We start from the raw sequence: 20,867 nt of genomic DNA, 5'->3' as shown, positions 1-20,867 counted from the left end.
TGGTCAAAAGAGTTGCCAATTCCAAACATGATATTTGTCATGAACTGTATATTAAATTGTAAACCTACTGAAGGAATTCACTCAGGCATTGGAAAATGTAATGAAACGCATTGCTGAACAGACTGACCTATGTCTGTCACTCATTCAGAAACCTGGTGAAACAAATAGCATTTAAGATTTTAATGTTTTTGTATATTTATTTTTTTGTTTGTTTTAGGGAGACTTTTGCAATCATTCGGCAATACTTATAAACAGAGGAGGACCATTCCACGTCAACAGACAGCAAACAGATACTAATCTTGTTTTTGAATGGTAATCAGGATTCTTCCTGTACATCAGGGTTATTGACTAAGCTTTACTTCAGCTTCTGTTTTCCAACACCTTCAAGCACATCTTTCATGTCTGTCAAAATGGTTCACTATTCTTCTTTCTTGAAACATTCCTCATCCAGTTTTTCATGGCCGTTGTCAGCTGTGTGTGACATAAAGTTCATTTTGCTGTTATTGTTTTCCTGATAGTTCTGTAAAGCATTTCTTACAGCAGAAGAATCATCTGGCAAAGCATCTAATAGTCTGTGTAAAGGCTTAAAATTATTAAAGATGAACACTGCAGATTCCAGCCAAGTACCCCATCTAGTAATGATGGGGAAAGTGGTACCCAATTTATTGGTAATTCTGGTGTTCTGGCTGGAGCTTTTTTTTCAAGATTCTCTAAATTTAAGATAAAAATACCTTGACACAGTATAACGTTCTTCTTTCAATGCCTCAAAAAGTAGATGAAATTTGTGCATGATGCAGATAGTGTGTTTCAGTTACTGAACTTAGACTTGAGATTGGAAGATGCAAGCAACATATAAACTGTATTATCTATATTCATTTGTAATTTTATTCCATCGGTTCACATCGCAAAATATGCATCATTGCAAATATGTGTCATGGTGGCATTGTCAGTTGGTATTATCTGCTTTCTGAAGAAGGCAGGTTAACAAAAACTAGGTTTTACTTGTTCTCTGTTCAAGGATACCGGTGCAACATTCAATATGCATCTGTTCTACAAGTCTCTAGTTTCTTTTAGAATAAAATGGAGAACCTAATCCATGAAACGCTTGCAGAAACAGTTCTAAAAGTAAAATTCATGGTGAAATATCTAAGATCTTTAAAACAAATACAAATGGAAGACAAAAGTGATGACTTAACCTTCAGTCCTCTACATCTGTGTTATTTGAATTATTGTTGTGGTCTTCAGTGCAGAGACTGGTTTGATGCAGCCCTCCATGCTACTTGATCCTGCACTAGGTGCTTCATCTCCAAGTAAATATTGCAACCTAGATCCTTCTGAGTCTGCTTAGTGTATTGAATTACGACTTTAGAATGAAATACTAAAAGAATATCAAGTATCACAAATAAAACTGAGGAGAAAGGAGCAGCATGTTACAGTAAAGTGGCAGGTAGTTGTAGGAGATTTTGCTTTTCTATTCTAATATCTGGAAGATAGCGGATTATATACACACTCATTGAACAAATAGCCAAGAATCTCTAAGAGATAGCCAGATTTATCCCCAACATAAAAAAATCCATAACAGTTTTTACAGACAGACATTGGTCAAATAACAGGGACAAAAAGTTTATGTATCTACATTTACAAAGGGTATCCTATAAAGTAAGTTTCCCTTTTTTGTAAAAATAATTACACTCAATTCATGATGTTAAAATAACAAACAATGGAAAATCCAGGGTGGAATGGAACATTATGAAAAGGAAAGTTGCCACTCACCATATAGCAGAGATGCTGAGTCGCACATAGGTACAACAAAAAGACTGTCACAAATAAGCTTTTGACCAGCAAAGCCTTTGTCAAAAATAGATCTCTCTCTCTCTCTCTCTCTCTCTCTCTCTCTCTCTCTCTCTCTCTCTCTCTCGTAAACGCAACTCACACGCTTGACTGCAGTCTCTGGCAACTGAAGCCACATTGTCAGCAACAGCACCAGTGTATGATGGGAGTTGCGATGTGGGTGGGGGTAAGGAGGAGGCTGGAGCGGTGAGGGGGAGGGATGAGAGGTTAGGGTGGGGGACAGTGAAGTGCTGCTGAGGAGTGTTGGTTGTCATGCCCACATAGAATGCAACAGAGTTTTTGCCGCATAGCTTGTAGAACACATGACTGGTTTCACAGGTCCTCCATACTATCATTCCCACACCTCCCAAAGTGGTATCCTGGCGTCCACCGAACCTACACAATATACTCGTCGATCCCTACACAACCCCTGCTCCCAAACCCTTACCTCATGGCTCATATCCCTGTAATTGACATAGCTGCAAGACCTGTCCTATACATCCTCCCACCACCATCTACTCCAGTCAGGTCACAAACATCACCTATCCCATCAAAGGCACGGCTACCTGTCAGTGACAGACTATCTCTGGAAGTTTATGTCAGTGACAGAATTAAGTGCAGCAGTTCTATCTTTACAAATTTTAACTTGCTCCTTGGAAACTCCTTCTGAACGTGAGGTGTGACGTAACTCTGATTGAGAGTGTCATGCTTTATCTCGCTCCTCAGAAACCTTTACTCAGTGATACTTAAAGTTACTTCCCTCCAACATAACATCATAGAAGCGAAAAGTCTGATGGGTAGTGGTGCAAGTGAGCGAGTTCCAATATTCTGGATCTCGCTTATTCCTAACACTGTTCCATTTCACTTTAAACATTACAATTCCCAGCAGCTTATTGTTTGCTTATATATGGGATATGCCTAGTGTCTCTGTTAGGAATAACAATAACAACAACAACAACAACAACAATAATTTATTTCTATATTTTGTATTTGAAAATGACAGTGCCTCAGCCATAAATTGATCTCGCACTGTATTGTTACCAGCATGTGGTTCCTTAACCTTGGTGTACTTTGCACTTGCAGTTTAACTGGTGCATTGGATGAATTGTGATTGAGATGTTGTAAATAAGGACAGGAAAAAATTGTTTTATTTTATGGTCAATTTTTGTGTTTTTTGGCCAAATTTGATTTTATGTTTTGCCAAATTCTAGGCTATTTTTTGCCAGATCTGATGTTTTCCTGAGCCAGATTCGGTGGTACCTTTTTGTTCCAAATGGTGTTACTGTTTTTCTGAAATTCAGTGTAATTTTTTTGCCAAATTTGGTCTACATTTTCATCAGATTAATTTTTTTGGCAGTTTTGGCGTTTTTTCCAATTTGATATTTGCCAATTTCCAGTTTTTGTGCTATTTTTTTTTTCCAATTTCACTGTTTTCGGCTCCATATTTTTCTCTTTCTGGGTTTATTTTTTGCTAGATTCAGAGTTAGTTTTCTATTAAGTTTGGAGTTAGTTTTCTGCTAAATTTGGCGTTAGCGTTTTGCCAAACTCTGGAGTTAGCGTTTTGCCAAACTCTGAGTTCTTTTTTTTACCAAATTTGGAGAGTTTTGCCAAATCCAGAGTTATTTTTCAACAAATCAGGTTTTTTTGCTGGTTATTTTTGCCAAATTGGTGGTTATTTTTGCAAAATTTGTGTTACATTTGCCAGTTATTTTTTGCAAATTTGTTACCATTTTTGGCTGTTTTTTTGCCAAATTTACTGCTCCTTTTACTAGATTCATTGTCATGTTTGGCCAGATTCCGTGTTGCCTTTTTTTGCCAAATGCGGTCGTACCTTTTTAACCATGTTTGTTAGTTTTGTTTGCTAAATTCAGTGGTTTTGTGTGCCAAATTCAGTGTTTTTTCCGCAAATATGTTGTTTTTTGCTATTTTCAGTGTTTTTTCTCCTTTTTCAGTGTTATTTTTTAAATTTCAGCATCAGTTTTGACATCACATAATACTGTAGTTATACAGAAGTGCTCATTGTTTTTAAGATTATACGTGAACCATAGCCTCGAGGAAACAAGATCAGAAATTGCAGTTTGAGCATTCAGTAACTAGCAGTTATGAAAGTCAACAAACTGCCGTTCTCAGATTTATATGAAATAATGACAAATTTCTCGATATTTTGTAAAAATTGCTGACTTTGTGATATTTAATAAAAACTGATAATTTCATGATATTTCATTAAAAGCTGCCAATTTTGCATTATTGTTTTCATGAAATTTGCCTCTCCCTATCTATAAATTATTCAGCTTATAACAGTGGAAAATATGGGATAGAATAATGACAGTATTTTAAAAGGATAGATTGCTACTCATCATGTAGTGGATGTTGAGTCGCAGACAGGTGCAACAAAAGGCCTCATTCTGAAGCAGACAACACACAACACATTCACATAAATACATCTCTCACACACACACACACACACACACACACACACACACACACACACACCACTGTCTCTGGCCACCGAGGGACACTGAAGTATTGTCTAACCATCTCACTGACACCAAGCCTGAATAGATTCTTAGAATATTTAGTTGTACAAAGCAGAATGCATAAGATATTTCACTGTAACTCTGTTGTACTACAGAATTTGATTTGTTTTCAGGTGCTGTAGTTCACTTCTTAAAGTTGACAAGAACCTGAGAGAAGATTTTGTGGACAGTGGGGTTGTTGTTAAGCTGTGGAAAAACATCCTTGATGTTGTGCTGAGGTATGTAATTGGTAATACATGAGTGAAATGTAAATGATGTACTAAAATTGAAATGCAAAACAACGGAGTTGTCAGTATGAATATAACAAGTTCCTGTATTTCACGCACTAGAAATGTACTTACAGTGTTTGTGACGTTAATGTGTAGAGAGAATTTTCTATATAACAGGAAGAAAATTTGTATGAATCTATTTTTTGTTCTTCAGGACCCTTGTATCACTTATAGATGATCGTGGAATACGTTACATTACATAGATCCACAATACCTAAGTAATAGTTAAAGCGTTGCAACAACAGCAACAATAATAACCCCCCCTCCTTCCCCCCTGCCCCCCTCCTCACTTCTCTCTGTCTGTCTGCCTCTCTCTCTCTCTCCGAGCAAGCTAGCACCATGGTTAGCACAGTGCTCTGGCATTGAGAATGACAGCAGGTCAATTCTCTGTCTGACCATTGAGATGTTTCCTTTCTGTGGTTTTCCAAAATTGCTCAAGGCGAAAACGAAAACATATGGTATCCTATAACTGCAGTATCAAAGAGCTGCAATGGAATTTGCCAAGTTCCATGCAAATACCTGGGTGTAACAGCTTGTAGGTATATGAAATGGAGTCAGCACGTAGGTTTAGTCACAAGTAAAGCAGGTGGCAGATTTCATTTCATTGGAAAATACTTGCGAAAGGCACTCAGTCTGGAATGAAGATCGCTTACAGAACGTTCATGCGATCCTTCCTAGAATACTGCTCAGTTGTGTGGGAGCTGTACCAAATAGAACTAGTAGGGGATAGCGAACTTACAGAAAAAAGAGCAGCAGTGGTCATAGGTTTGCTTGAACGTGCCACGGAGGTGCTGAAATCAGTGATCTGGAAGGCCTATGTACAAAGTTTCAGAAATCAACTTTAAGTTCTGAATCTAGAAGTATACTACAATCCCCTACGTATTGCTGTCATAGAGACATTGGGGACAATATTAGATGAATAACAGCAGGCACAGAGGTGTTTAAGCAATGTGTCTTCCCACATTCCATACCTGACTGGAATGAGAAGCAGCCTTAATAACAGTACAATGGGAAACACCATTTGCCATACATTTCACAGTGATTTGCAGGGTATGAATGTACATGTAGATTGTCCCTTTGGAAAACATATGACATTGTCAGTGGGATGACTTTAGTGTGCAGGAGGTCTCGTAAATGTGTTGTTACTGTAAACAGAAACCATTTCATTTGAAATTGTGTGTTGTTTTTTTGCAGTAAATAAACAACTTGATGGATGTTTAGGTCAATAAAATCTACAAAAAGCTTAGCAGCTTAGTCTTGAAACACAGTCACCATTATTTTCATATGTGGTTTCGTTTGATCGAATTTTCTCACTTCAGTTTACTATACATCATAATGTGTGGACTCTTCCTAGAGTCTGTATGATATAAAGGCGCCCCACTTCATCTCCAATAATGATATTAGATTGGTATATAAGTTCGTAACATTCTTACATAAGTTTAATAAACACAACAGATACACATAACAGAGGCTTTATTCATCAACAATGTATTCTCCTTCACTATTACAACAGTCTGGCAAAGCTGGGGTACCTTTTTGATTCAGTGACTATAGAAATCATGTGGTTTTGAGACGAAGAACCCATTGAGCCATGTTCACAGTGCACTGGAACAGTGCGTTATCATGGAGTAGCATCACTTCACACACTGTTCCAGGTCATTGTTCTTGGACTGCATCTGCAACACGTCTCAGTTGTCAATAAATGTCAGTAGCAAAGGTTACATGTCTGGGAAGCAATTCATAGTACACCACGCCATCGCTGTTTTACGAGGTGCATAACATTATCTTTTTTGGATAAGCGCAGCTGTTTGTATGGGTAGTTGCTGCTTTGTTTTGGCTCAGCCATCTGTTGTATTCCTTATATCAGCATAAAGACACCATTTCTCATCAACAGTTACAATACAGGATAGGAATGGTAAGGATGCAAATAAGGACATCCACTGATTTTTGTGATTTTGGCTTTGAGCATACAGTACCCACACACCCAATTTTGGAACCTTCTTCATTGCATGTAAATGCCACACAATAAAGGAATGATCACAGTTCATCACATTGGCCAGTTCTCAAGTACACTTATATGGATCAGTGTGGATTAATGCATTTAAACGATCTTTATAAAACCCCAGAAGTCTTCCTGAATGTGGAGAGTCACTAAAGTTAAGATGATCCTCCTCAAAAATGAGAAAACCATTTTCTTGCTGTGTCCATTGGCATTATCCCAATAAGTGGTACAGATGTGACCTGCTGCCTGCACTGATGTCACCCCTCAGTTGAACTCAAACAGAAGAATATGTCTGGAATGTTCAGAATTCTTTACTTGGCACTCCATTTTCTAGTGTCCATAGCTGCAATCACTGTCTCCAAATGTCGAAATGACAATATGTAAACTGAACCGCGAATAAAAAATTACAATCGATAAATGACCCATAGCAACTGTAACACCAAAATGCAAAACAAAAACACTACGAACTTATGCAACAACCTAATACGAAGAAGGAAAAAGTGCATCATCGTAAAAAAGAAGGAGGTAAGAAGCAGCACCTGCAGTGCCGTGATCTGTGTTTGTGAATGCTTTTGACATATTGGCTATCATGTGGATAATTTATGAAAACCTGACATGTAGTTTTGAGTTTTGTATTTTAAAATACTGTAGAAAAATTACTTATCCTGAAGTCACGGTTTTATTTAACATACTTTTAATGGTGATAAAGACTGTCAGTCCGAATGTTAAGCCTACTTCATTTCCACATCACAAGCATTTGAATGACATTTCCTGAATGAATGTAGGACATATGGTTTTTCTCTTTTTCTATATTTTGTTTTGTGTCCAAACAATTTCGCACTATTGACATTAATTTCAATTGACACTCCATTCAACTACATCAAGAAATTGAATCCAAGAGTAGATTCTACATTTCATAAAGTTATTTGTTTCACTTGACATCCCACTGTCGTGCTAATGCAATGGATACCAGTATGGCAGTTTGTCCTTTATCCATTATAGGAGTTCATGTGGTACGAAATACACTGAAGAGCCAAAGAAACTGGTACACCTGCCTAATATCGTGAAGGGCCCCCGTGAGCATGCAGAAGTGCTGCAACATGACATGGCATGGACTCAACTAATGTCTGATGTAGTCCTGGATGGAATTGACACCATAAATCCTGCAAACCTGTCCATAAATCCCTAAGAGTTCAAGGGAGTGGAGATCTCTTTTGAACAGCATGTTGCAAGGCATACCAGATTTGCTCAATAGTGTTCATGTCTGGGGAGTTTGGTGGCCAGTGGAAGTGTTTAAACTCAGAAGAGTTTTCCTGGAGCCACTCTGTAGCAATTCTGGATGTGTGAGGTGTTGCATTGTCCATCTGGAATTTCCCAAGTCTGTCGGAATGCACAATGGACATGAATGGATGCAGGTGATCACAGGATGCTTTCATACATGTTACCTGTCAGAGTCGTATCTAGACGTATCAGGGGTTCCATATCACTTCAATGGCACACACCCAACACAATTATAGAGCCTCCACCAGCTTGAACAGTCCCCTGTTGACATGCAGGATCCATGGATTCATGAGGTTCTCTCCATACCCGTACATGTCCATCTGGTCGATACAATTTGAAACGAGACTCTTCTGACCAGGCAACATGTTTCCAGTCATCAGCAGTCCAATGTTGGTGTTGACAGGCCCAGGCAAGGTGTAAAGCTTTGTGTTGTGCATCCGTCAAGGGTATACGAGTGGTCCTACAGGTCCGAAACCCCATATCGATGATGTGTCATTGAATTGTTTGCACGCTTGCACTTCCTGATGGCCCAGCATTGAAATCTGCAGCAGTTTGCATAAGGTTTGCACTTCTGTCACATTGAATGATTCTCTTCAGTCATCGTTTGTCCTATTCTTGCAGGATCTTTTTCCGGCCCCAGCAATGTCGGAGATTTGATGTACACTCTTGAAATGATTGTACAGGGAAGTCCCCACTTCGTCGCTCCCTCGAAGATGCTGTGTCCCATCGCCCGTGCGCCGACTATAGCACGATGTTCAGACTCGTTTAAATCTTAATAACGTGCCTTTGTAGCAGCAGTAACCAATCTATCAACTGCACCAGACACTTGTTGTCTGATATAGGCATTGCCAACTGCAACGCTGTATTCTGCCTCTGTATTTGAATATGCATGCCTGTACCAGTTTCCTTGGCACTTCAGTGTATTACAAACAGTTGTTCAGTTTATAACATAGTGTCTGGAGATGGTATTTTTGTAATGACATGAATGAAAGTAAAATATAGTTGGGCATTGCATGGAATTACCCATTTTATACAAGATAAAATGTTTTTGAAGCTGTAATAGTGACAGCTGATAGAAGCTGAGTCATTATTTTGACCCTATAAACAAGAGAGCATCATTGGAGTTCCACCACAAAGGAACACTGACATTAAAAAAGTTTAAGACCATGACATCAGCATGCAAAGTCTTGCTCATGGTCTTCTAGAACGTTCAAGGTGTTGTGCTTGTGGAATTAATGCCTAATGCACCGCCATAAGCTTTGTAAGGTACTGAGAAATCCTAAGAATACTGGAAACACAGATTCAGTGAGCTCATCCACACATGGAACACCCTGTCCTTCAGCATGCCAATACTGGACCACACACGAGCTGCGACATCTGCAGCAATCCAACACTTGGGTTCGCTGTTATTGATCATCCTCCATACAGTCTCTACTTTTCATCTGCTTCCAGAACCTGAAGAACATCTTTGAGGACTTCACTTTGATAGTGTTGAAGTGGTGCAAGCAGAGGTGAAGTTGTGCGTCCATCAATAACATTCTACAGTGATGTTATCGACAAACTGGTCTCTTGCTGGGAGGAATGCGTTCATTGCCAGGGTGATTATGTTGAGAAATAAATTTGTAGACATTAAGAGTAAAGATGTAGAATGTTACAAACATTTGTACATGAAATCACACATGCTCATACATCTCTCTCTCTCTCTCTCTCTCTCTCTCTCTCTCTCTCTCTCTCTCTCCCCCCCCCCTCTCTTCCCCCCCCCTCTCTTCCCCCCCCCCCCCCCCTCCCTCCCTCTGTCTCCAACCCCATTCCATCACTCTCCCACTTTCCCCCTGCTTCCGTTCATCTACATGTACATGACTGCTCTGAATACACACATAAGTGCTAGGCACAAAGGGTTCATCAAATCACTTTCGAACTATTTGCCATTGCTGTCAACATCTTTCTACCCACAGTAAGAATTTACCGAGCGAGGTGGTGCAGTGGTTAGCACACTGGACTCGCATTCGGGAGGACGACGGTTCAATCCCGTCTCCGGCCATCCTGATTTAGGTTTTCCGTGATTTCCCTAAATCGTTTCAGGCAAATGCCGGGATGGTTCCTTTGAAAGGGCACGGCCGATTTCCTTCCCAATCCTTCCCTAACCCGAGCTTGCGCTCCGTCTCTAATGACCTCGTTGTCGACGGGACGTTAAACACTAACCACCACCACCACAGTAAGAATTTGAGCCCAATATTCTGTTTTCATGAGCATTTCCTCGGTGCTCAATCTCAGCTCAGCAGCAGTGGACTTCATCACATGATTAAGAGATTGGAAGAATGGATGGATGTGACAGGTTTAATTCTTGGCCTTAAGAGGCAGGGCACATATTTCATGCGAGCAGTGGTGTTAATGCGAATATAAGCCAGTCTGCAGACAGCTTCTGCATTCGTTGCATGCTTTATGAAGTGTTTGGACTTCTGTCATATTACTAGCTTACAGTGATGTTGGTTTGTTTTTGGGCTGTCTGGTTTTCACTTTTGGTTCATGTCTAATGTGCAATTAATGATGATTCTTGCTCTGTTTAAGGAGTGCACTCTCGTATCTGGAGTGGTCGAAAAGTGACTATGAGGACGTATTGTATTGCACATTCACTGACACAGTCACACTCACTGCCAATACTATGGATCTGAAGTTTCTTGAACTTTCCAGCAATAGCTTTCATTGCGGAAACAAAACTAGGGGCAAATGAAACTGCAACAGGAACAAGAGCATGCTGCTATCCTGCAGATCTTATGTCAGGAGTCGTTGGTTGGGTCTATACCCCACCTTTGTTTGCCTGCTTCAGTGAGGTTTCAAAGATCGGGAGGATACATCTCCAGGTTTTGAATTGCAATATATTGCGTTTAGCAGTTCAGATAGACAGCAAGGTGCTTTACTCCTGTACTCTACCAGTTGTTTGTATGACAATAATATAAAATGTCGTATGCAGAATCATTGATTCTTGATGTGGTTGTATACTTAGTCCTCGACAGAGAAGTCATGGTTAAAGCATCATCAATATCTAATCCTAGCCTAAGTCTTTGGTTCCGAAGCTCATTATACCTTCACTAATGGAATTCAAATGTAAAAAATAGTTAGTCGCCATTGTGAGCAGCAGGCAGCTAATGATTCTGACTCGCCAACTTTTACTTACGCCTTCAAATATCGACAGTGTTTACAGTCGTCCAGATCACCAGCTTCTCGATGATTCCCTCGTGGCACCAAGTAAAACCTTTTTTAATAATGAAAGGCTGAAGCGAAAATCCCTTTCCCCCTTGATGTTGTGCGCCACATGTGTCAACAAAGCTGCAGTCATACCCAGGATGCAATTAACATCGTAAAAGAAACTGCTACCAGGATCGTGTCACTCACTGTCGGGCTTGCAAGTACAGACACCTGGCAGCTGTGTGTCAATGAGTTGTACATTGTGTCACATAAAAACACTACCTGGTGAAGCCATATTTCTCCACATGGTCACGTCAGCTGTGTGGACAGCCCATCAAGCAGTACGGAATCTGACAGTGGCTCTCATTATTAATGCCCAGTCCGTGTAGTTCCAGCTGGACTGTAGCTGCCTTGTCAGTAATCAGTGAAGATAAGTATCAGCAGCTAAGCTCATTTCCATTATGAAGGGCTTGATGGTGAGACATGTGTTACTGCCAAAAGTCAGTTTCTCTCCTTCGGGAAACTGTCACTTACAGTACACGTTGAATGTGTATTAATATTCTTACTTATAGATTCACCTGATTCGGTTTTAATATTTTCAGCTTAGATGCCCTTACAGCATTTGATTTCAGATTAGTGGAGCACATAAACTTACTGTCCAAAGCAGTGCCATTTGCTGATTTTGATTATTTATGTGCTGTGTACAAGGAAATTTTTGAACCATCATTGGGTTGTGCAAAAAATTTTGCTCCTTATGTTTTAATGAAATTGTTGCACTTTACCATTTGCTGTTAGAGATGTTCTTTAAGTTGAGCTCACACAGCATCAGGAATGAGTGTTATTTCCCTGATATCAGACAGGCAATGGGCAATGCCAATGGTTGTCATTAAAAAGCCTTATGAGTCTGTACTCATTTGTGGTAATTTTAAAGCAACTATCAATGTTCAGTCAAATGTTAATCTCTTTCCTGTACCATGGCTGAAGGAGTTGTTACAAGGCTAGCTAGAACTCAATATTATTCAAAATTTGGTTTAAAGGATGTATGTCTACTACTCCCATTAGATGATGAATCAAAATAGCCACTGGTATTGAATAAGCCGTTCAGTATATTGAAATATAACCTTTGGAGCCTCAAAGTCCTTTTAAAAGATTATCAAAAAATGGCTTACAATGTCACCCCGGACATTAAATACGTGGGGCACATTCTCAGCAGCTTAAGTATCGTGCCCATGTCAACATTGTAACAAACTTGTCAATACCCACTAATCTGAAACAATTACAGGTACTTACTAGAAAGATCAACTGCTATGCTGAGTTTATACATCAAACAGCTAAAACTGCTAACCCACTAAATCACCTTTGCAAAAAAGGTACATATTTGTGTGATTAGCAGCAACTCAGGAGGTTTTTTTAATGCCTTAATGGGTGTCTAAAAATAGCAAAATGCTTGATGTTGTTGTTGGTCTTGCAGTTGATGCTCATGATGGATGCATCACAGTACTGGATTGTGGTGATGGTCTCATAAAATGTTCAACAGACCCAAAAACACCAGATTGCCTATACTATAACAGCATTGACAGCAACACAACGAAACAGTTCCCAAATTGAGGATGCAGGTTTACCAATTACTTATGGTGTGAGGTTTATCAATTACTTACAGTGTGAAGATGTTTCATGTATATTTGTATAGCAGTAAATTCCACCTGTCAATCAACAAAAACCATTACCATCAATTTTTGGACAAGTTCCAAGCTCACAAAAAGACAGTGCACTGTCTGCAGGTGTGGACATTTGTGAATGGTTGTAACTATGAATTCCCCACCACCCAACGTGTCAGTGAAGCAACTTCATGCCTCACTTTGAGGGAGCATGCATAGGGTGCCTCTTCTTGCCATTGCCCTTGAAGCCAAGTTCAGTCACCAAGAAACAGTTTGTTCTGCACTCAACCAGTACTTCCATCAAACCTTGGGCACTCCTACTGACAGTGCATAAGGTTGTCACAGCATTGGCTTGCAATCCAGTTCGATGGTAAGTATTGTCAGCAGTGCATTGGGGGTGGCCAGAGTATTGATCAAAACAAGCAGATCCAGAATTTCGTAACTATTTTATGATGCAACACAGCTCAGTTCGTGAAATAGCTCTCTGAATTAGATGGCTCTGGCACAGCATTTCTTTCCATGACTACAACTCACTTTCCATGACTACAACTCAACCAACAATGAGAGAAAGTACATATTAAATTTACCTAACCATTTCATGGAGCTATGTGGTTGCATGAGGCAGACACTCTCTTCAGCTTCCCTTTTGTGGCATAGACACCTTCATCAACTACTCACGATACCATCCGTGATTCTTTCTACAATATTTGCAATTGAGAGAGTGCCTCACACTTTGATGTCTGACAGTAATACCCAGTTTACATTGTCATAATTTAAGGCCTTCTCTCTCTCTCTCTCTCTCTCTCTCTCTCTCTCTCTCTCTCTAACAGTATTGAACACCTGAGCACTGTCCCATTTCACCCAGCCTCCAATTGAAGGCCAAACAGATGCTCAGGAAGTTCAAGTCAAATGCACCATGCCCTACTGACAATGTCGACCAAGGAAGAACAGCAAAGCTTCCTTGGCATGTATCAGTCCAACTCCATCGACTGCAGTGTAGACTTTCCGTGCCCGAAGCGGTTTGCCCAGCCCAAGGACAGAACTGCCTATGCACGTGACACCAAAGAGACTAGGGTACCAAAGGTACCTTTGTTGGCCATAGGTGATGTCATGGCAAGTCATGAGCTCTTGCTGCACATGCATTCACAAACTTTGGCCAATCCACCATCACCTCAGATTGAAAGGCCTGGCACCCATGTAACTACCCAGCAAGCCAGTAGCCAAAACACAGAACTGCCACTGTCCCACTCGTAAGCACACAGATGAGTGATCTAGGATATGGGAGTCCATGGTGTGGAATCACTCACACAGCCCTAGCCTCTCTTATGCCTTGTTGTACCAACCTAGCTGTCCAGCTCTAACACACTTAGCAGCTCTTCTGGCCCTAAAGGACCATGTTCAGCCTTAGGAATTGGTCATTTCAGATGAGACCCTTCCACTCAGTCACCTGATGAGGTGCCCCCTTATCGAGTATTTCAGATGAGGCCTACAATGAGGATATTAGGCTGACTAATGGTGCCTGCTGAACCTTGTATTGCACTGTAAATTATGATCAACTCAGTTTTCACTGAGTGTGTAGAAAATGAGTAGTGAATTCAGATACTAATCATTAAGTAGATTCTGTTGCAAGAAACTTTGTTGAAACCCCCCTTGCATGTGCCAAGATAATAAATCAATTTCTAAAAGCATAACCTTTTCATATCCAGAAGTAATATCACAAAATTTTTACCCCAGCTGTATGAGTATTGAGCGTGTGATTATTTTTAGGTTGAAATAAATATGCAAGGAAAATTTGACTACAGCAATTCAGTTAAAAATAAATTTCCTTGTAGGTTTCACAGACCACAGTTTCTGTCTGTTAATCTTAACAGTCTGTTGTTGGAAATATTACTTTTGCATCATAGATTCCATTGCTTATGAGTAATTTTGACTAATCACTGTGACCAGAGAGTAAGCCAATATTGTATTAGTCCATGGAAATAGTTATCTATTTATGTTATTCTGTAAAACATGTAAGTTTGAAGTACATTGAATACAATGAACACTGGTGGTATGTACATGTTTTTTGTATTGTGTTAGGGTATCTAAAGCAAACATGTTAAATTTTAACCACATGGGATTTGCTGATGACCTTGCTCTCCTGTCAGCAACCATTAGAAAACTTGACACCAAGTTAAACTCTACAGTAAATAGCACAGAAAATTGGTCTGAGATATACTTTGAAGAAATAGAAATTATGTTAGCTGATCCATCATTTGTTAACAAAATTGCAGTAGAAGACCAGGAAATCAAAATTGTAGGGAAATTAAAATGTTTTGGAGAAACCATAATGTACAACCTCAAAGAAAAATCTACTTGATCCAGTTGCATAAATAAATTGTCAAAATCGCAATATATCACAGAAAATACTTAAACATAGAAGGCCTCACAATGAGGACAATCAGGAGACAAGACTAATGGAGAAATTATGGCACAGAAAGAGCAACAGTAGATGGATTACGGAAATAAAAGAAGACATGAAAACTACAATTTACAACAGAAGGTTTAAGGAACATAGTGAACAAAGTGAAGTATCTGAAAAACAAACTGGACTGCAAATCAAGATCAAGAAAGAAACAGTATGAGAAATGATTACAGACAAAGAAAGAAAGAAAGATTTTATCATGTGAGATGGAATTGTCAATCCCACCAAGTGCGAGATGCTCAGTGTTACCTGCTTTTTAAATGCACAAGGAGTCTGACCCACTGAAATTTATAGGCAGATAACTGAGTCTTACAGTAATGTGATGAACTAAGCTTCAGTTCAGAAGTGATATTGTGTTTAATGGTGGGTGGAAAAATGTTCATCATGAAGATAGCTTGGGCCAGACCTCAGTGGTGACTGACGGGCTCAGAATGAGGATTGAAACAAAAATCCAAGAAGATATGCGTTTCACAGTTAGTGGACTGCAGCAGTGTACTGTCAGATGCTTCAACGACTTTGCCACATCATTAAAAATAAGTGTTGTGGAATGCAAATTAGTGATGTCATTCTTCTTCATAATAATGGACGTCTGCATACAGCAGAAGTGACACAGGACTTGTTTCAGTGCGAAATGTTTCAATGTCTGACATGCAGTCTGAACTTAACCCCCAAGCAATTAACACTTATTCCCCAAACTGAAAGATATTTTGAGTGGACAAAGCTATGGAAGTGATTATGAATTTAATGAATCAGTGGTTCAACAACTGGGTGGCAACTGAGTATGCAGAAGGCATAGAAAAACTGATAAAATAGTATGACAAAGTGCCTAAATTTGAATAGTGTCTGTGCAGAAAAGTACCTTGGGTATCAATTATATGTAAAATATAGTTTCATTTAATTACTTCAAATACAAATTTCTGTAGAAAAAAATTTTTTTACTTCCCAAGTGATCCTCGTATATGGCCAGTTGATAGATCTGCAAGGTGCACTGAAAGCTGAATTTGTCTCGTGTGTGTGTGTGTGTGTGTGTGTGTGTGTGTGTGAGAGAGAGAGAGAGAGAGAGAGAGAGAGAGAGAGAGAGAGAGAGAGAGATTTCTTGCTCTTGTTAGTTATTAGATCTGATTATATGTACATATAAAAAAAATATAAATATACAGGCTGTAGTAAGTTATCAATGATCATTTACAGGCAGAAAATTAAGTTAACCCATATATTTGTGTCTGTTGTGAATAAAATTGCTGTACCCCCTTTGATTATATCATCATTAGCTAAACACAGCATTCTTACATTTGTAGTCTAGTGACAAGCTAAAACCCAGACAGTGCTCTCTCTCTCTCTCTCTCTCTCTCTCTCTCTCTCATACACACACACACACACACACACACACACACACACACACACACACACGCACACACTCACTCTCTCTCTATAGCAAATTACTAGTCACTAATGCAATTAATCACTGCATATTTAAGATGTGTATAGTTGAAAAGTGTCATTGTTTCGATGTTTGAAACATTACCAGAAAGTTTCAAGATTTATTTATAAGAAGATATCGGAATATAGTAATCAAATATTAAATTTACCCATGACTGTGTTTCAAGATGATTGATTTACCTGTGTTTCAGGATGGTTGGACTGAATCAGAATGAACAAGAAAGCCATTATCTTCTGCAGGAGATGGTATCTTATGATAAAGTCTCAGGTAGTCTTCTAGATGTACTGGAACTGTATGTTAAGGGAACACTGAGACAGTCAGACACAGCCCTTAAAACACTTATTGTCATTTGCAACCATATAAGGCTTCCTGAAAAAATAATCATCAGCCGAAGACCACATGCTGTCCATAATTCTTTAATTACCTGGTTGCTTCCTGAACATAAAGAAATTGAAGTTTTTTCACCGTCTTTGTTAGCCAATGTTTTAGCTCTGATCTGTTTCAAACCCAGTGCAGAAAGTGTTAAATGTGAGCCCAGTAGGGAACAGATCACTTCATTTGCGGAAGAGCTATTTCCGATAGAGGAGAACTATTGTATAACATCCTTTGAATCCAGTATTTGCAAACCTGTTCATAAAATAGCAGGACATGGATTTAGTTATGCTACATCAAGTTCTTTTCGAGCATCAGTGGATGAAGAAGCATTAAGAACATTGGAAGAAGCACTTGAGAGGAACTGCCAGCAATTGCTGGAAGATGTGGTAACTGTTTCTGAAGAAGAGAGATTGAAACAAATAACAAATATATTTTCTCATTGTGAACTTCTATTGGAACTCTGGTCCTGGATGATTAGATTCAATACCATACCAGTTGATAAAGTGCCAAGGTAAGATTATAATGGTTGTAAAAATATTAATTTGTTCAGTTTTAATTGTGTATGTTGAAAATCTTAAAAAATAAATGAGGCTCAGTAATGCAGCACACGCACCATGTGAGATGAGGAAGTGTTCAGCACACTGGAACAAATTTGAGAGGGTGGCAGTTCAGTTCCCTTCTGGCCAGTCAGATAGTTTTGTATCGTTTCTGCAAACTGCTTAAGGCAAATGCTGATACGTTTCCTCCGTAAAAAAAGTGAATGGTTTATTTTCTCATCCTTCCACAATTGGTGCTTATGATGCATCAGTTGGATGCCAAACAATTTTAAAGGAGCTCCCTGTTCAGGTCTTGTAGACCTCAGGTGTGTCAACTGGCTGCCATCTCATCCTCTGCTTTGCTGTGTCCTATAGACGCATTATGGAGGGGTCAGCATACTGCTCTCCTGGCCATTTTGCCAACTTCCCGTGCTATGGAGCTACTAGTAGCTCCTCAGTTGACATAATGAGGCTGAGTGTACCCTGTAGCAGCCCTCCTACCAAGGAAAAATCCTTGACAGTACCGGGAATCCAACTTGAACGCTCCAAATGGCACCCATCTACATTGATAAGTCACCTAAGAAGGCAGATAAACAATTATTTTCCTTCCTTCCAATATGCGACATACAAATAAATGGTTTGTTAATCATTGTGATCTGCATGACTTGATAGGATTTAGAGGCACTGGAGATAAGTGCCAACTACTCTAATAGTCAGTGTTTGGGGCACTGTTGGTGCCTGCACTAGCAAATAAGACTGACTGCACCTTCCTTTTGAGCATTACAACAAATTGTAACTCTGATACTCGTGTTTCTACATGTAAATCTGTTAGTGTAAAAAGTATATTATCAAAATTGTGTGTGTGTGTGTGTGTGTGTGTGTGTGTTTGTGTGTGTGTGTGTGTAACGAATTAGATAATGCTATACTTAACACTCTCCCACTTTCGACCTGCATTTGGGGAAGCAGGAAGAGCTAGGATGGTATCCCTTCAGACTGGATGCTGGTAAATTCTTGCCCCTTCCTTGACCAGCTGAGCTTGTGTTTAATCTGAAATGACATTTGTAGAAAATTAAATTCTGGCCTGCTTATGTTGCTGTCAGTTGCATTCAATTTTCAAAATTTTATGAGTCTGCCTTTATGTCCAGCTTGTTGCTTTCACCTTGACAATTCCACTGTAGTAACCCATTGTTAATGTTAGTCCTTAAGTTTATCAGAGCATCCTAACTGATTGTATGGTTTGTGAAAATATGAACTGAGTGAAGTGGCACTATGGTTAAGGCACTTGGATGTTGGAGGACTGGAGTTCACACCCCCATTTGTCCCTGCTGGTACAAGTATTCCATGGTACTCCTAAATCATTTCGGGCAAAGATTAGGATGGTTCACTCGAAAAGGACATAACAGATTTCTTTCCTCATTCTCATTCGCTGAAAATTTATGCTCCATCTATATTGATTTCATCATCTTGGAAAGTTAAACTGTAATTTTCTTTCCTTTCCTTTTTTTAGAGGCTGCGTGCAACATCTGTCACCAATTTTAAAGGCTTACAAGGAATAAATGACAAGCACTACTTCGGCTCAGTTAAGTGAGCGATACTTAGTTAAGTGCATAGGAAGGGGGTGCTACTTGTACAGAAGATAAACAGTTTTTCTCATTGTGAGCTCTTAACAATATTAGATGAGTACACCCTATCCCAAATTCAGTTACACTGCCCTAGCAATAATCACCCCCCAGTCATCCAAAACCTCAACTGGAAATATCACTACACCACCCAATACTAAATAATAACCAGTGGAGCACAAGATCCCCTTGTGGTAGCAAATCACCATAAAAGTTTCTCAGTTTAACCACGAGTCTCATGTTGTTGTTGTCGTGGTCTTCAGTCCTGAGACTGGTTTGATGCAGCTCTCCATGCTACTCTATCCTGTGCAAGCTTCTTCATCTCCCAGTACCTACTGTAAGCTACATCCGTCTGTATCTGTTTAGTGTATTCATCTCTTGGTCTCCCTCTATGATTTTTACCCTCCACGCTGCCCTCCAATGCTAAATTGGTGATCCCTTGATGTCTCAAAACATGTCGTACCAACTGATCCCTTCTTCTAGTCAAGTTGTGCCACAAACTTCTCTTTTCCTCAATCCTATTCAATACCTCATCATTAGTCATATGATCTACCCATCTAATCTTCAGCATTCTTCTGTAGCACCACGTTTCGAAAGCTTCTATTCTCTTCTTGTCCACACTAGTTATCGTCCATATTTCACTCCCATACATGGCTACACTCCATACAAATACTTTCAGAAACGACTTCCTGACACTTAAATCTATACTCAATGTTAACAAATTTCTCTTCTTCAGAAATGCTTTCCTTGCCATTGCCAGTCTACATTTTATATCCTCTTTACTTTGACCACCATCAGTTATTTTGCTCCCCAAATAGCAAAACCCCTTTACTACTTTAAGTGTCTCATTTCCTAACCGAATTCCTTCAGCATCACCCGACTTAATTCGACTACATTCCATTAGCCTCGTTTTGCTTTCGTTGATGTTCATCTTATATACTCCTTTCGAGACACTATCCATTCCGTTCAACTGCTCTTTTAAGTCCTTTGCTGTCTCTGACAGAATTACAATGTCATCGGCGAACCTCAAAGTTTTTATTTCTTCTCCATGGATTTTAATACCTACTCCGAATTTTTCTTTTGTTTCCTTCATTGCTTGCTCACTCCCTTCCCAACCACTGCTTCCCTTTCATGCCCCTCGACTCTTATAACTGCCATCTGGTTTATGTACAAATTGTAAGTAGCCTTTCGCTCCCTGTATTTTACCCCTGCCACCTTCAGAATTTGAAAGAGAGTATTCCAGTCAACATTGTCAAAAGCTTTCTCTATGTCTACAAATGCTAGAAAAGTATGTTTGCCTTTCCTTAATCTAAAATTAATTTAAATAAAATGTTGTCCAAGACAATAGCAGCCTCTCAAGAGCAAGGACTGGATTGTGTCTAGAACAGACCCAACCCAAATTCCAAAGGGATACCCTTTTCTTTGAAACTATCCTTGCGAGGCATTTCAGCAATTACTCGCTTCCAGTATGTCTCACTCCCACCCGAAAAATATCAACAAAACCCCAAATATTACTTGAGCTGAGTACCAAGTTACCTGTGACGTGAAGGCAAATTGTGCTGTCATCATCATCATCTCTTTAGATAAGGGCTCAGTTGCTGTAGTACTTGACTCTGATGAATATGTGGCAGTGGGACATTGTAAGTTCTTGGACACCTCAGTATACAAAATT

The 20,867-nt window shown here is 39.5% G+C and overlaps 1 protein-coding gene and 1 non-coding gene across 2 annotated transcripts in view; both read left to right on the top strand.

Moving 5' to 3' along the window:
- LOC126456248 (serine-protein kinase ATM-like) overlaps positions 1 to 20,867 on the top strand; it is a 445,804-nt gene that overhangs the window by 106,191 nt on the left and 318,746 nt on the right. Inside the window, exons 14-15 of the mRNA XM_050091998.1 lie at positions 4,481 to 4,585; positions 16,856 to 17,551. Of these exons, the coding sequence (XP_049947955.1) occupies positions 4,481 to 4,585; positions 16,856 to 17,551 (801 nt within the window). The remainder of the gene's footprint in view (positions 1 to 4,480; positions 4,586 to 16,855; positions 17,552 to 20,867) is intronic.
- Positions 9,888 to 9,960, top strand: Trnaa-cgc (transfer RNA alanine (anticodon CGC)). The gene has a single exon. It is a non-coding gene; the product is annotated as a tRNA-Ala (tRNA).

The sequence above is a fragment of the Schistocerca serialis genome, chromosome 2, assembly GCF_023864345.2.
Source record: "Schistocerca serialis cubense isolate TAMUIC-IGC-003099 chromosome 2, iqSchSeri2.2, whole genome shotgun sequence".
NCBI classification, from domain to species: domain Eukaryota; kingdom Metazoa; phylum Arthropoda; class Insecta; order Orthoptera; family Acrididae; genus Schistocerca; species Schistocerca serialis.
The sequence above is the reverse complement of the archived record's forward strand: the minus strand, read 5'-3'. Positions and strand labels throughout refer to the sequence as shown.